This window comes from Phoca vitulina, unplaced genomic scaffold (genome assembly GCF_004348235.1).
Source record: "Phoca vitulina isolate PV1807 unplaced genomic scaffold, GSC_HSeal_1.0 scaffold28, whole genome shotgun sequence".
Lineage (NCBI taxonomy): Eukaryota > Metazoa > Chordata > Mammalia > Carnivora > Phocidae > Phoca > Phoca vitulina.
This window is the reverse complement of record NW_022589731.1, coordinates 1,574,766-1,591,503: the sequence shown is the minus strand read 5'-3', so window position 1 is coordinate 1,591,503 and position 16,738 is coordinate 1,574,766. Positions and strand designations below refer to the sequence as shown.

Sequence of the window (16,738 nt, the reverse complement as noted above, 5' to 3'; positions counted from 1 at the left end):
ATCCCTCAGTGCCCTTTCTTGTACCAACACCTGAAGACCCTGGGCCTGGGGGAGTGAGGGGTAAGAGGCGAGGCAGGGAGTGGGACTGCGCCATTATGTTTATTAGAAGGTTGGATTTCGGTGTGTGCTCTAGACAGATTACAGAATAAATACCTGCGCCTTGAGAACAGGAAGTCCACGATTCATACAAAGTGCTCACTACAGGAAGTTGCTGTGTCAAAATCCAGGCAAGGACCCAACTCGGGGCAGCCACTCCTCCCCCACTGACCTCAACAAGGGCTGTGCTATGGTTTTTTATTTTATTATTTCTTTTATTTCTCTTTATTATTATTAATATTATTATTATTTGCTTTTGCTGTGGTCACTATCATTGGCAAAGTTCCTTTTCCCCTTTCCTGGACATGGGGTTCCTGTCTTTAAGATTCCACTCTGAGGCTGAAGGTGCCAAAAGCTGCTTGAGAAGTGGCCTTTGAACTCCATCTGGGAGGATGTTGAGAAGAAGGAAGTAGGAGAAATCATTCTTGGTTTAAAGAAAAAAAAAAAAAAAAAGCCCCACAATCTACAGGTCATTTCTTAGTCAGTGATCAAACTGCCCAAAAGAAAAACAAGAGGAGAAGCGGGCCAGTGGGCACCACTGGTCCTTCCTCCCAGGGCTAGGTGAGGAGGGCTGGATCCCCCGGATCCCCCAAGGCTTTAGGGGAAGCTGAGGCTCCTTCCAGCCACGGGGGTTGGAAGGGGAAGGAGTGGAAAAAAAAAGGAGAGACAGAGAGAGAGCTCAATGCCTTGAAGTAGACGTTTTCCCAACTCAGGGCCACCTGCAGCCCGGGCCAGCTCTCACTGTCACGTCTGCGTTCAGGAGATTCATAAAAAAAAAAAAAAAGAAAAAAATCAAAAACAAAGCCCAAAACAAAACAAAATCCAAAAGGAAAAGACTTGGGGGGAGATGAAGGAGGAAGGGAGGGAAGACAGGAAGGTAGAAGGGCAGGTCTCTGGATGCATAATTCCCGAGCCACTGGGGGGCTGGGGGGGAAGATCCCCCAGTGCCCCCACTGCCTGCGTGGCGTTAGCTCGTCACGTAGTGTTTGGTGGACGGCTGCCCATACACCCTGTAGAAATCCTGGTGGCCAGGCTGCTGGGAGGCGTCGAGCCAGTCTCTGACCGCCAGGCCAGGAAGGGACTGGGGGACGGAGGGTGTGGGCGGGAGCGGGTGTGAGTACTCCTGCGAGGGCACTGTCCAGGGAAAGTGGCCGGAGCGGGGGTAGGGCTGGTGGCCACCGTGGTTGGCCACGGAAGAACAGTAACAGTTGTCCACAGAACAGACGAGAATCTTGCGGCCGCCATACTGGGGGAGCATGGGCTGCTGGGTGGCGGAGCCATTGGGATACTGTGATGGGGGGAACACAGGACTTGAGTGCACTGGTTGGGCGCCGCCCGGCAGGGCCACCAAGTGCTGCGTGGAGCTGCAGGGCCCCAGGGGCTGCCCTGACTGGCCCTCGCCGCTGGCTGTGCCCGCTGCCCCATATTGGCTGCCCACAGGGCCTGACGACGTCTCTAGGAAACTGGCCTCCGGGAAGGCCGTTGAGTGCTTGCGCTTCTCCGCCCCAGAGCTGCTCACGCCACAAGGGTACAGGGGGACGCTCTGCAGGAAGGGCACCGGTGTGCTGAAGGGGCCTGTGGAGAGTTTGGGGCAAAAGTCGCCAAAGCTCCCAACCCAAGCAACCCAGGCCTCCTCTCCCCGCTTTCTATCTACAGGCCCAAGCTCATTACATCATGCACGGTCTTACTCAATGCTGCCTACTCCATTAGCAGGTAGATAGTACTATTATTCCCATTTTACAGCTGAAGAAACTGAAGTTTAGGGAGGTAATATGGCTTTTCCCAAGGTCCAATAGCTAGAAGTGGCAAAGCCAGGATAAGAAGAAAAGACTATCTGACTAGGCCATGCTGCCTCTCAGAGAGAAGGCTCTGGCGTTCCTCCCTGCCCAAAGGGCTCTCTCCTTTCCATTGAGGATACCACCCTCACCTTCTAGCATCTTCCGCAGCTGCTTCTCCTTCTTGGCCACCTCATTCAGGAAGAGCTTGGAGTTCAGGTGGCCGATCTTAGGGGGAGAAAGGCTGCTGCCCGTGCAGGTCTGGGTCCTGGGGGCAGTGGACGGGGCATCTGCTGTGAGGAGGTATCACGGGTGAGCCTGCCCTACCTCCCCCCCGGTGGGCCTGGCCCTCCCTGCCCTCCCCCAGATGTGTTCCCCTGGGGGCCAGTGGCCAGCTGCTCACCTGTCCATTAGGATTTTCACAGACTTGGTGTTCTAGGGGGAGAGAAAAGGGTTAGTCAGTGGGAAAGGCAACATGGGAGAGCTGCCCCATCCTCCTTCTCCCCAGGCAGGGCTGACCATCTGATTCCAGCCAAAGTGTGGCAAGGGGGGAGGGAGTGTCTCCATTTCTAGAAGATAAGAATAGCTAACATTTATTGAGCGCTTACTATGTGACAAACACTAAAGTGCTTTCTACACATCCATCATTTTATCTACACAATATCCTAGGAGGAAGATGTTAGAGGCACTCAGTCTTTTATCCGAAATCCTTGGGGCCAACTGTGTTTTGGAATTTGGAATTTGTTGGATTTTAGAAGGGGAATATGGTGCCTGTACTATATATTATGTATTGTATCCATCATCCGATACATCAATGTTCCTGCAGCAAAATGTTTGAATACTTGTATCAAGCAAGATAAATAAAGACCATAAATTGCCAACATGAGTTCAGGTCAATTTTTTCTGTTAAATGAGTTGTCAGAATTTTTCCTACCAGTTTTCAGAGACTTTTACAAAATTTGGCACCGTCAGGGCGCCTGGGTGGCTCAGTCAGTTAGGCGGCTGCCTTCGGCTCAGGTCATGATCCCAGGGTCCTGGGATCGAGCCCCACATCCGGCTCCCTGCTCGGCGGGGGGCCTGCTTCTCCCTCTCCCTCTGCCTGCTGCTCTGCCTACTTGTGCTCTCTATCTGTCAAATAAATAAATAAAATCTTAAAAAAAAAAAATTGGCACTGTGGATAAAGGATAGTAGGTAGATCTGTATTATGCCCCCCATTTTATTAGCGAGGGAACTCCGGCATAGGGCACATCTATGACTCGCTCCCAAGCTCACAAGGCTAGAAAGCGCGGGGTGGGAGGGTTCTGAAGCCATGCAGGCTGGCTCCAAAACCCTGCGAGCCTACTGCTGGGGGCAATTCACTGGGGAGCCAAGGAGGGCAGGCTCCAGTTTAGGAATGACCCCCGGTCCCACCAGCCGGTCCCGGTCCCAGCCCACCTTCATGAAGCTGACATCTTCCGTCTTGTCAAAGAGGAGCTGTAGGGAGCCCAGCAGCTTCTTGGCCTCCTGCATGCGCTCCCCGAGGTGCAGCGCCTGCGCTGCGTTCTCGCTGCAGAACTTGGCCTGGGCCTTGTCCAGGACCTCCACCGTCTGCCGTAGGTCCTCATCCAGCAGCTGGTGCAGCTTTTCATACTGCAGCCGCACCTCCTCCTTCAGCTGGCTCACCTTCTCCTGCAGGCCCGGGGGTGAGAGCGGGCGGGAGTGAGCCCCGGGGACCTCTGGCTGCCGCTCCCGCCGCTCTCATAGCCTGGAAGGTAGAGTCTGGGACGCCCACCCCCCAGGCTGCCCACGGCTCCTGAGGGCAAGGTCCGACCTGCTCATTCCCTGCTGGTAGCACGGGGCTCTGGGCCGGCTACCCTTGCCACCAGTGGGGGCTCAGCCACCGACAGTTCACTAAATAACTGACCACGGGATTCTAGCACAGAGTTGACCACAGAACAGGTCCTAGCCCAAATAAGGAACCAGCCCGAGGCCCTGCACCCAAGCCTCCCCGCCCCATACCATGGGCTTGGGCTTAGCTACCTCCACCAGGCGCTTGTCCGACTCAAGTTTGTACAGCTGGTCCTCAATATCCTGCTCTCGCTCCTCCAGACGGTCCTGTTGCTTCATCAGCATCTTCTGCGGGGACAGGTGGGGAAGGGGCGTCAGAGGGGGCTGCAGCTCTATCCCCTACCAAGGATGGGTGAGCACCACCCTTCCCTCTAATAACAGACTCATCCTATAGATTCTTTGACTCAGATGGCCTAAATTTCTGCCATCTAAACCCTTCTGGCCCCCACGCAATCCCAGGGGCCTGGTGACAGCTGTCTGGCCAGCCTGTTCCCAGGAACAGAAAGCCTGGAATAGCTGCCCACACATATCTAAACCATGAGCTTTCTGAGGGCAGGGTCAGGCCAGCCCCTGTTCTAAGTGCTTTTCCTGTATAGACTTATCTAATCACCCCAGTAATGCTATGAGTTAAGTACTATTATTATCCTCATTTCAGAGAAGAGGAAACTAGAGAGATTAAGCAATTCGTCCAAAGTCACACAGCTAGTACATGTCAGAGTTGGGATACAAACCTAGGTGATCAGGCGGCAGGGTCTGTCTCATACAAGGCATGCCGCCTCTCTCTGGGGAGCTCCATCTTAGAGATGAGTACCCTAAGATGCAGAGGGACAAACAACCTTCCAAGGTCATATAGGCCCTCTGCCTAGTCCATAGATCTCACCCTATACTTGCCTTACCTGCATTTGGGGGCATCGAGGGCAGCTACCCCTTCCTTTGTTCTCGACGCTGAGAGCTAGGCCTCTAAAGTCCTTGCTAGGCGTCTCAGACTCTCAGGTGGACCCAGGTGGAAGGGAGACTCTGGCTCTCGTAAGAACCAAGGCCAGTTTGGTGAAAGGTGCTGAACCAAGCTGCTCTTCTCAGCCCCTAATCTCCTGTCTCCACAAGCCCTCCTCTCCCAGCCCTGCCCATCCTGGCTGTTCCATCCATCCTGTCATACTCCCTCACCAGACATGCCTCTTCAAACATGGTCTCTTCCCGCTCAAGAGCCCTCAATGACTCCCTCCTTCCAATACTCTGGCCACGAAGGCTTTCTGACAACTTGACTCGCCCAGCCAGGTGGGCTGCTATCCTGTCCCCAGTGCCCCGTGCACATCCAGACTCCCTGCACGCTGCTGACACGATGCCCACAGTGCCCCCGTCCTCCCTCTGGCCATCCCTCAAGGCACAACTTAAGGCCCCACGACCTAGGCAACTTTCCACGGTCCACGCTCGACGTTTGCGCAGGGCCCTCCCCGTCCTTGTCGGGCGGGGGCCTGTCACACTGTACCCCCCCGTCGCTGTGCCGCGCAGTACGGCAGCCGCGAGTCACAGGTGGCTATTTAAGTTGAAGCGAATGACAATAAATTCAGTCAAACATCAGTTCTTCAGGTGTGCCAGCCTCAGTTTCGGGTGCTCACTAGCGACCTGGAGCCAGGGGCTGACGTACCGCACACCACAGGTACCAAACCTGAGCCTCATCACAGAGAGACCTACAGGACAACACTATTCTGTAGTCCGCCTCGCGAAGTGCATTCTGGTCTCCCTGCAAAGCTCCAAGCCTGCTGAAAATAGGGTTTTGCTGCTGTCTTCTCCCACCTCCCTCCCCAGCCAGGCCACACAGAGGCCCCAGCACCCTACAGATGCAGAACCAGTTGACTGAATAAAGCGATGGTTTTGCCTACAATATAAGGTTTGCAAAGCAGGTGGCACAGAACCTGGCTCACAGTAAGTGTCCACAGGGAGTGGTTCTTTTCCTTCCTCTGTGTGGGCCTCACAGTGACCCTCAAGTTTGACCTATGACCCCCCCACTCTTCACCCAGACCCAACTGGTTTCCTAGAGACAAGCGGCACCCATCCCTTCCTCGCTCCTCTAGCCCATTTTATGTTCGGGGGAAACCAAGGCCAGTAAGAGAGTTTGGCGACCTCGTTGTGAGCTGGTGGCTGCCCTGGAAACAAAAATCAGGACCCTGGGGACAGGAGGAGGTGGTGCGTTAAGGCTCTCAGGTTCTAAGCTGGAGAAGCCAGGGGTACACCGGCCCCGCCCCCGCTCCAACAACTTGACCCCTGACCTAGGACAGGACCTCTAAGAACCAGCCCCAGGAGACCTTGCCCTGCCCCCAGCGCTTTGTCCTTCCAGCAGGTCCCCACACCAGTCCAACATGCACAGGGGTCTGCTGTCAGCCTGAGAGTCAGAGCCTGCAGGGAAACAACGGCTGGGCAGTCCCGCATCCTCCGTGTCTATGAAGCTGCCCCCAGCACCCTGCAGCACTGCCCAGAACACACCCAAGCCCGCACTGCCACTGGGCCCGGGCCCCCCTCACGCACACTGTTGCACACAGCTACACATATACTTGCATCCTGCCCCCTACACGGTGAAGGCTGAGCCCCCTGAGGGCCCCAGACAATTAGGAGAGGCCTGCCATAAAGGCAAGGTCACCAGGACTCCCCTTCAGGAACATTAGGGCCTGTAACAATTGGCCCTCAAATTGTTGCCTTCTGGCTACTCAGAGAACAGGGCACACCCCTCCAGATGTGTCTCAGAGTCCAGGCCACTCTTGTCTTTCCAGTGCTCAGAATACCTGCAAGCACAGCCCCCTCCCCAAACATCTGCGAACCATGGTCTCCCTGCCTAGCTACTTCTTATGACCAAACCCATCAGTGTCCGATTAGCGATGCACCTGGGGCTGAGTTCCAGATGAGGGGCAGGAAAGAGGCAGCCCCAGGTAGGTACCCAGACCAAGTTCCCCGGGGCCTGGAATGGGGGCTGTTGCACTCCCACCCTCCAGAGCAGTGGGAAGCCCCTCTCCCGCCCACCTGGAACCCCTTCAAGGAATTCATGGCTGACTCCTCAGGGAAGAGCCAAAGGAGTTACCTTCCATCCAGTCCTAGGGGGTGGAGTTCAGCCCTGTGCCTCTTCTTCTAGGCTTTTCTCAGAGCCTTTCCTGGCAGTACTTATACTCTGGGACCTTGCATGCCCAGAGCCCTCTGGGTTGGGAGCCCAGTCCAGGCCCGGCAAAGGCAATGGCTGCACTCTCTAGCAGGTGGCTGGGTTTCACTTCCCCTCCCCCAGCTCAGAGGACATTGAGCTCCTGTCTCTGCTGCAGGGGTAGGTAGGGGAAGGGGCAGAAATGGGAAGGAAACCAGCCAAGGGTTGCCAGTCGTCATGGAGGGCTGGGAGGGGGGCCCAGGGGCCCATGCTGGTCAGCTCACCCTTGCAGGAACTGCCCTCCCTTGAGGCCAGATGATCTTAATCCTGCCACAGACAAAAGCTGGGGGAGGCAGGGGGGTGGGGGGACATCACTGTTACCTCAGGCACTGGGAAATTGGGGGAAGGGACGGGAATATTTACTTGCTGTCTCTTCCTTAGCCCTCACCTCAATTCCACCAAATGACTGAATCGGGATACTGAGAAGCTGGGAGATGGGAGAGAGGAAGCAAGACTGACACCCCCCTGCCCCGCTACCAGCAGCCTCGTTCCGTCCCAACGTCCAGGGAATTGCCGAGAGCCGAGGCCCCACTGCCCACCTGGGAAAAACAGCTGAGATAGGACCAGATTTTCCAGCTTGTTTCAGAGTATGGGCTCTCAATGCAGGGGGTGGGGGTGGGGGCACTTTACAAACGCTCCCAGCCCGAAGTGAGTCACCTGGAGTGTGGCGCACCTCAAGGGGGCAGGCGCAGGAGCAGAGCAGAGCGGGGAACCGTGGGCTAGACCAGCAGTGCTGGAGGGAGCAGGCCTCCGGCAGGAAGGACAACGAACAATCTGAGGCCCGGCTCCACTCAGCAGCCCCTGGCCCTGATGGGACCTGCTCACTCCTGGCCCTGGCCCTGGCCCTTAGGACTTTGGCCTCTTGTGGTCTGCTCCTGGGCCTGTGAGGGCAAAAGCATCAAAAAGGCTCGGGGGCACTCCACTCCCATCCCATCACACCTGGCGGGGATGAGGAGCAGGCCCCAGAACATCCAGACTCTGCCTTGAGCTGCTCCCTCTGATGCCCCTCCCGACTCAGAAAGAGGGCACTTATAGCCCCTTATGTTCCTGCCCCAGGAAAGCCTCACATCCCTCTGGAGTCTAACTGGCCAGGCCCAGTTGGCATTTTTGACGCCAGACTGGACTGGGCAGACGGCTGAGGCCATGGGGCCTCCAGGCTGCATAAAAGTTAATAAATAATAATAATAAAACCCTCAAGTCAACCTTGAAGAGAAGCAAGGTCAGGAGGGAACAGGGCCCCAGGGGTTGGGCCAGAGGCAGGCCTGAGGTTTTCAAACAGGACCAGGGCTGGACCTGGCAGCCCTGGGGTTGTGGTGGCGGCGGGGAGAGGTAGGGGGGCAAGAAGAGGGAGCTGGGCTGCTACACACCTCTCTGCTCAGGCCCCTGCCCGGAGGGCCCTCATTCCAGCTCCAGCTCGGGCCGCAGCCCCTGCTCAGAGCTACCCCATCCTGACCTCCTCCCAGCTTCCACACCTGCCCCCCCGACTCTCTCCCCGAAGCCCTCGTCCCAGGAGTACGCTGGCCTCCTCTCTCCCTGGGCCACAGCACTCTCCCCTGGTCTCAGAGCAGTTTCTTCCAGACACCCCTTTCCAGGCCTCAGCCCCTGCCTCAGGCTACCCTGTGGACCCCCGGGCCAGAGGCAACCAGAGACGCAGAGAGAAGAGGCTGTAGGGCAGGAGCCAGGGTGAGGAGAGCAGCGGCAGCTCGGAGACAAGCCCCGGCAGACCCCAGAGAAGGGTTCCCAGCTGCAGAGTGGAATTAGCTTTTGCCATGCAGAGAGCAGTGCTCTGGGGCGGCAGAACAAAGAGGCGAGAGAGAAAGCCCCCCTTTGTCTGGGCTTGAATGCCAGGCCAGCCGGGAAGGAAGGCTTTCCCAGAGCCAGGGATGAGGCCAGCCAGGCCTGCCTGCTCTGTCCAGGGCAGGGGCCCAAGCTGGGCCCACCTTCTGCCTGTGCCCACCCACACTGCCTCCAACACAGCCCCACAGGATCCGCCTGGCCCTCTGCCTCCAACACCTGCCACGGGCGGCGAGCTCACCCCAAGGGGAATTCCATCGTTTCAGCCCCTCCGCGACACCCCCACCAGTTGGGAAAGTCACACAAGACTCAGAGCCCGAGCAGGCAGCCACATGCTAGCAACATGGTGCTGACGGTCACGCACACCCACTCAAGTTCCAATCACAGGGCTGCGGCAAGCAGGCCACGCGGTCACCCGCCTCTCAGAGACGCACACTCGCACGCCTTCCTGACCCCGCAGCAACGCCCGACACAGCTACACAATCAAGGCAGTCACTCACACGGTGCCTTCGCAGAGATCCACGTGGGAGATAGAGAAAATGAGTCACATGCTGAGAGACACAACCAGACACGCGGGTTCCACTCAAGCGCGCACACGCACCTGCAGACAGACACGGACGCACAGCCACCCCGAGCTGCAGGAGGCCAAGTAATCGATAGGGCGTGCGTGACAGGCGCCTGGCTGTGTCAGCGGGATCCTGGGCTGGAGGTGGGGGCTGGGCCTCTGCTTGAGACTCCCCTCTGCCTGGGGCCCAGGGCCCACCTTCCCTGCAGACTCAGGATAAGGAAGGGGCACCTCACACACACCCCAGCTACCACCCCACCTGAGAGGTCAGGAGTATGGTTGGGGGAAGAGGGGCAGCGGAGCCTGGTGCTGCCTCAGTCAGCTGGGCCAGGGCAGCCCGCACTCCCACAGCCCACCCAGAGATACGTTGGGCCCCGAGACATCAGATCCCCTCCGGGGTCCCAGTGCAAGCCTTCCAACCAGGGGCAATGTGAGCAGCATAACCTTGGCCTGATCAGTGGGATCCCCACCCCCCTTTCCAGAGAACATCTCTCAACACTAAACCTACAAGAATGTGAGGAAAAGGGTTCTGGCAACATTTCCAGCCTTGATCTGGGGTCCTAGGAATGACACAGGTGCACAACTATGACCTGAACACACACACACACACACACACACCCTGAATAGCTCCTCATACATATAACTAGGCCTTATCTTGCATTTTCTTTCCATGTTAAAGATGGTTATGAGGTAGGGATGCTCCCAGCTTACCCCAGTTCCCTGTTGCTCAGATGAACCCCTAAACCAGGGGGCTAGAAGAGGGTTTCACCACCTATAGCTGCCAGGCTCAAACCTACCTGGATATCCCAATTTGGGGAAGTTAGCCTCTTATGGCCCCAAAGAATGTATCTGGGGTCTAGGCCTGTCCCGAAGAGTAGTCTTTGGGGCCTACCCAGTGGATAAGGCTTCAGGGCAATGGGGCCTACACACTGGCTTCCCAAGGACAGAGTGGGGCAACCGAGTTGGCTGGCCTGACTCTGGGTTCCCTGCTATCCTCCTGGCTGGAGAGAAGCCCGGCTTGCTTTCTTGCTGGGCCCCTAGTCCAGACGACTGGCCCATGCTTTTGAGTATGGGACTAGGGCCACTAGGGAGAGATTGATCAGTTTCCTATTTATAGCCAATAGGGCATTTCAGCAGCCCCCCACCCCCACCTCGGCAGGAGAGAAGAGGAAGCACAAGAAGAGGGGCTGTATTTTAAGGGCAGTTCTCCATGTATCTGCTCCTACATCCGGGAGAATTCTGTTGCTCTCCGTGACATCCATGGCATCAGCAGAGGCCCTCAGGCAAGGGAAAAAAAGGCCCAGGGAAAGGCCCCTCCCCCTGGCTGGAGGACAGGCAACGCAATGGGTTCTTCCATTCAGGTTCCCCACAGCTCTTCCCCTCCCCTGAGGGCGAGGCCCCTCTTCCTCCACATTCAATAAGTCCAACTCACAGTGAGTGGCGCTGGCCTATTGAAGGGTTTCCAACTCCAGTGCCCTGGGTCACCAGAGAGAATCCGGAGGGCTGGGGAGGGGGCGCTGGGAGGGGGATAAGACTCAGGCTGCTGGGCACAGATGCTGAGCGCACAGAATTGCACATCTGGCCCTGAAGCAACCCCACTATTTGTAAGCCTGCCCACACCAGGAGCAAAAATGAACACATGAACACACACACACACACACACACACAGGCACAAACATGCATGCACGCAGCTGCTGACAAAGTTCAGCGCTTCCTTCCCATCCAGTTCCTTCCATGAGCCAGGATCAGGGACCTGCTGGTGGAAACCCCAGAATATACTCCGCATGCATGGGCAAACCACCTCCCCACCCCCCAGGCCCCAACTGTACAGACGAGAGACAGGTGCATTTAAGGGCAAAGCAGCCTCAGAGCCCTTGGAAACACAGACAGATCTAAAGATCCCCTCCTACTACCGAACCAGGCACAATTGTGTTTTCTCCCCACCCAAATGAAGAGCACCCCTAGCACTCAGACACAGTTAAGAGCAGAAGCGTGGGTGCAGGCACACATTCACTCATCACCCCGGCTGCTGCCCCCTCCCCGGGTCCTTTCAGCCACATCTCAGTCTTTCCCTTCCTGTCACTTTCCGCTGTCAATCCCAGGACAGAGAACTGGACGGCGCTCCTTCCTCCTGCCCCTGCGCTTTCCCCTCCTTCCCCGGCCTTTCCATCTTTCTTAATAGCAGCAGCTTCCCAGTACTGAGAAAAGTCTGGGCTCTGCCTGCCCTGAGTTGGGGGTGGACACCAGGGGCTCATCTGCTTCCCCTGGGCCTCTGTTTCTCAACTCCAGGGGAGGGGAGAGAATGGCCCCTCTCTCCATCCCCTCCACTTCCTTTAAGAAACCAGAGGTTCAAAAACCCAGAGCTAGCCCATCCGATTGGAAACTAATTATACAGCAAATTTTGTTATCCCTGCCCTCGGCCTGTGGTGGCCCTCCTGCCTTTTGTTAGTTGTATGTGTATGTTTTTTTAATTGCTAAACAGTGACTCATTCTGACTGGTCCCCCCCACAGGAAACAGGCCCCGTCCACAACCGTCCCCTGCTCAGAGCTTCCTCATACCCAAGCTCCCCACTGGCCTCGACTAGCCTCCAGGGGCCCCCACCCATTAAACACTCCCAGTCCAACCAAAGCCCAACCTCGCCCCCATGATATCACACCCAGGCTCCAAGCTGGGGCTTCGAGATGGCTCAGTCTCAGGCCAACCCCTTCCTTCTGGTATGACTCAACCCTGAAAGCCAGGGGACCAGGGAGGGACCTAGGAGGAGCCCCCTCCACTGAAGGGGACGGAAGTATTGCCTCAGTCCAGCTCCACAGCCAGGCCCAGGGGCCTGAGGGGGAAGGCGGTCTTGACATTGGCTGCTGCCACCGGGTGTATACAATGGGAGGGGATGCGGTTCTGTAATCACCCCGCCGGCAGCCCAGGGGAGCCAGCTGCCTGAAACCAGATTGCAAGGCAGCTCAACCTTAAACCCACAGGATTCTTTTTCCGTCTTCCACTTCCCCTCCCCAAATGTGGGAGGGCTGTGATAGAGGGCTGGGCTGGGAGAAAAGGGCTCAGGGTGATGAAGACACATACTTTAAGGTTTGTTCATGCGGACGCAGGCAACATACAGAGGCACGCAGAGGGCGGTGATTCTCACACATGGAGAGTGGGCTACTGGGAATAATCAGAATGGCCGAGACACTGCTCACTGGTGCGGCTGGCTGTCCAGGCCTGGTCCAGATAGATACCAGAGTTCTGTTCTCCCTCCGGAAGCTCCCCTCCGCCGCACCCCCCCCCCCCAGTGTGTTTCCAATAGGGCTTGAAACGAACATGGCTGCTTTTGTTTACTTCCTCATTGGTATGCCAGCATCATGGATCATGTCAGCCGCAGCAGCGGCACCAGGACACTCATTACATAAACAGCAGCTGGAGAAGCAGGACCTGGGTCACTGCCTTGGTGACTTCCCATAGGGCCTACAGAAACAAGGCCGGGGAAGGGAGCTGCGGAGCAGAACAGAAAAGCAACACCCGAACTCTACCCCTCACCTCAATTCTGTAAATGACTCAAGAGATGGAGCCTATGAGCACAGGTGCAGGAATGTGTCACGTAGCGGGGGACCCTTCTTCCCAGGACCTCGCCCCTAAACTTTCAGGGTAGAAGAGTTTGGAAGGGGGCCTCTGGCCTGATGTCACCAGAGTTGGCCTGTCTGGAGGGGTGGCCCCCCGGCGGCAGGGAGCGCGTGCGTGTGTGTGTGCAGGGTACTTGCCCGGATCTCATTCCTCCGGATCTCCACGTCGCACACCGAGTGTCCCTGATGCGCGCCGCTGTAGTAGCAGCAGTACTGGCACACGGCCACCTGCTCGGCCTCACAGTGGTAGAGGCGGTAGGCGTTGTGCTGGGGGCAGCTCCAGGCCCGCACGTCGTCCGCCTCCACCAGGAGGTGCCCGCGGGCGGTGGAGGGCTGCTGCAGGTGCGTCTGCACGTGGGACTGGCAGCAGGGCGCCTCGCAGCGCAGGCAGACCTTCTGCGCGGGCAGCGGGGGGCCGCGGCGGCAGAACACGCAGTGCAGCGCCGCCGGCGGCTTCTCCACGTGCAGGGCGTTGAACTTCTCCACGATGTTGGTGAGCTTCAGGTTCTTCTCCAGGCCCGGCTTCTGGTTGTAGGCCTGGTTGCACTCCGGGCAGCGCACCAGGCCGCTGTCCTTGGCCCACGCCTCGCCGATGCAGCCCCGGCAGAAGTTGTGTTTGCACGGCAATTGCACCGGCTCCACGAAGACATGCAGGCAGATGGGGCAGATGAGCTCCTCCTCAAAGCAGTTCTTCCAATTCTCCGCCATGGCGGCCGCGGGCAGGGGGCCCGGGCAGGCCTCCCCAACTGCCCAACTCTGGGGGTCCGTCCCGTGCAGCTGCAGGCCCGCCGAGCCCCGAGCTCCGGCCCCAGGCAGCCCCGACAGTCGCTCAGTCACCAGCGCCTTCCGCGCGCCTGCCCCCCCAGAGGAGGGAGCCTCGGTCCTCCCGCCGCGCGCGCAGCCGGCTGCGTCTCCTCCTCCTCCTCCCGAGCGCCTAGCGGGAGGCGGCGGACTGCGCCAGGGCCGCGGCCGGGACTCCAGCCCTGGAGGGGAGCGCCGGGGTCCAAATTCCATATGAGGCCGCCCCCCCCACCCCGCCCCCGTCCGCGCGGCTAGGCCAGCGGCGGCCCGCGGCCTGCGCCCGGCTTCGCGGCTGACATTGGGGCGCGCCCCGCAGCGGCCAGAGCCCGGGAGCCGCACACTTCCTCCGGCGACGGCGGCGGCGGCGATGGGGCTCCCTCCGGGCTCGCCCGCGCAGCACCTCACTCGCCTCGTCCGGGGTCCGAGAAGCCGGGGAAGCGAGAGCTGCCGCGCCGAGGGCGGCTAGACCGGGAGCGGGCGGGCGAGGCGAGCTGGCGGTTCCCGGGCCGCGGCGCAGGCGCCCCCCGGCTGGCCGGCCGGGTGCGGGTGCGGGCTGCGGGGCGCAGGCGGGCCGACTCCGGGGCGCTGCGTGCGCGCAGGGGCAGTCATTCAGATGAAATTCCAGTCCCCGGCCAGAGACACCAGCCCGCCTCTGCCTTCCTCCTCCCTTCACAAATAGAAACGGAAGGGGGAGGGAGAGAAGTGGAAAAAAAAAAAAAAAAAAAGCCAACCAGAAAGGGAGGGAGAAGCCCCGGCGGTGCTCCGGCCTGACCCCCTCTTCGCGACTTCTGCGCTTCCCCGAGGCCCGGCGCCCCCGCCGCAGAGAGACCCCGCTCTCTCGGTCTCCGCGCTGGGCGGGCGCCTCGGCTCTGCCGAGGAAAACAAGGATTGATCAAACTAGAAAGGAATTTTTCTCAACTGCTAATGAACAGGAGGCTCGGCTCCCGGCCCTCCCCTCCCCCCCCGCCCCGGCCCTCCCCCTTCGCCACCCCGGCCTCCCTCCCCCCCACTTTCTTTTCTTCTCGGCCTCTGCTCCGGCCTGGAAGGCTCGGGGCTGCGGTCGGAGCCAGCCTGCGGCGGCGGGGCCGGGCCGAGCCAGCCGGGCCAGGCTGCCTCCCTCAGAGCCCAGCCATCTTGGGCTCCTGGCGGCGGCCGCGGTGGCCAGGGGTCCAGGCGCGCTCGCTCGAGGGTCCTGCAGCGGGCTTTCTCTCTCGCGCTCTCTCGCTCTCTCTCGGTGGGATTTTTTTTTTTTAAGGGGAGGGCTGGCGGCCTCCCTCAAATTAGGAGAGAGAGAGGAGAAAATGCCAAGTCCCGATTTCTCTCCACCTCTGCTCCACCCACCCCGGTCCTTTCCAAAAAATAAAAAAAGATTAGAATTGGAAGAAGTCGGCAGAAAGGCGAGCGCCGGCGGCCCCCGGCTGCTGCCCAGGCGACGCGTCCGGGGCGGGCCCACGCCAGTCGCTCTGTCTGTGGGTCCGTTTGTCCGCCCGAAGCTTCACAACTGAGGGGAGGGCACTTCGGGCAGGGTCTCCGCAGCGGCAGTCGCCTCAGAGCTTTATCCTCAGATCAAAAAAAAGAAAAAAAAAAAAAACCAACACTCTCATCAGGGCCACCTTCAGCCATCTTGCGCGTATTATTATTATTTCAGGAATAATCTGTTTAATAAAAATAGCTGCGTCTCTAGCCCCCTCCCCCGCATTCTGGGCTCCCCGCCCCCTTTTAATAATAATCTCGATAATAAAAATGATATGCGCGCCGGGCAGTTCTTTTCCTGCCTCTGCTCGCTAGGGCTCCGGTTCTCCCCCCGGGAACGGGGCGCGGGGGGGGGGCGCCGCTGGGGCTGGGGCAGGGGTGAGTCCCTGCTGCCGGTCAGTCGGCCCCCTCCACCTCAGCAGGGAGGGAAGGGCGCCCTCGCCGCTACCTCGCCGTTGGAAGGAGGGCGGGAGGGGGAGGGGCCGGGGCCCCGGCTCATGGGACCGGCTGGAGGGGCGCACAGGGGTCCCCGATCTTCCCGCCACCGCCTGGCCTCCGAGTCTGCAGCCGGAGGCGAGGGCATACAATGGGCTCCGAGCAGAGTGCGGCTGGCACGGTGGGGATGCAGGCGGGCAGGGGGTTGCGGTGAGCCGGACTCTTGAGCTAGAGCGGAGACAGGCGGAGGGTGGTGTCCCTACATCAAGGCCGGTCCCGCTACACGGGAAGGGGGCGGGGAGACCGGGAGGGGGACGGGAGGAGAAAGCGGCAGCGCAACGGCGGCGCCTTTAATCAGCACCCGCTGGTTCGGCCCACCCGGCACTGGAGACCAAGACCGACAGGGAGGGGAGGGGGAGGATAAGGGCGGGGCGTATTGTCCGGAAGTGCTGTTACAGCGGCTGAGGCTCCCGGCTCCTCCCCTTTTCGCCTGTCTGGAGTTGGGGCTGTTCCGGAGGCTGCTCCCGCTATTGGTCCCCAAGCTGAGGCTCCGCCTCTTCAAGGCGGGGCAGACCCGAGAGCCTCACGTGACTTGCACTTACTTCGGTACAATAAACACTAGGGTGGGAGGAGAGTTCCGCGCTTCTTAAAAGGGCGATGATGCCGCTGCGTAGTGGGACCACCTCTTCCTGAGCTTTTTTCACCCGTAGCTCTTTTTACCTGGAAGGAAAGGGAGGGTTTATCAGTCTGCTCCTTCTGTCTAATGGAAGTGAGCAGGGAACTGCAAAGGTTCACTGTGGGGCAATTTCCCGATGTCCTTAATACTTTCCCCCACATATCTGACGCTTAAAACTACCAAGCAAAATAGGCATTGTACTCCCTCTTCTATTAATAAGGGAACGAAGGCTTAAAGAAGTGAAGTAGTCTATTGGAGGTCGATGGGTCAGTTGACAAATACTTAACAAGAGCCTGGAAGTGCCAGGGATTTTTCTAGGCCCTGGGAATTCCCTGGAGAACATATACCTAATAATAATAATACTTATTATTATTATATTATAATATACATTATGTATAAATATTATTATTATTAAATATGCAGGATAATTTCTGTGATAGAGAGTAAGGGGCTTACACAGGGTCCTCAGAAAAGTAGCATCTGAGCCACGACCTGAATAT

The 16,738-nt window shown here is 58.5% G+C and overlaps 1 protein-coding gene across 1 annotated transcript; it reads right to left on the bottom strand.

Moving 5' to 3' along the window:
- Positions 1-524: 524 nt before the first annotated feature.
- On the bottom strand, positions 525-14,186 carry TRIM8 (tripartite motif containing 8). Its single transcript, XM_032423324.1, has 6 exons — positions 12,992-14,186; positions 3,891-3,986; positions 3,306-3,539; positions 2,275-2,306; positions 2,024-2,139; positions 525-1,671 (listed from the first exon to the last, which is right to left on the bottom strand). Exons 1-6 carry the CDS (start codon positions 13,865-13,867, stop codon positions 1,064-1,066), a joined length of 1,962 nt encoding a protein of 653 aa, XP_032279215.1. The 5' UTR covers positions 13,868-14,186; the 3' UTR covers positions 525-1,063.
- Positions 14,187-16,738: the final 2,552 nt, after the last annotated feature.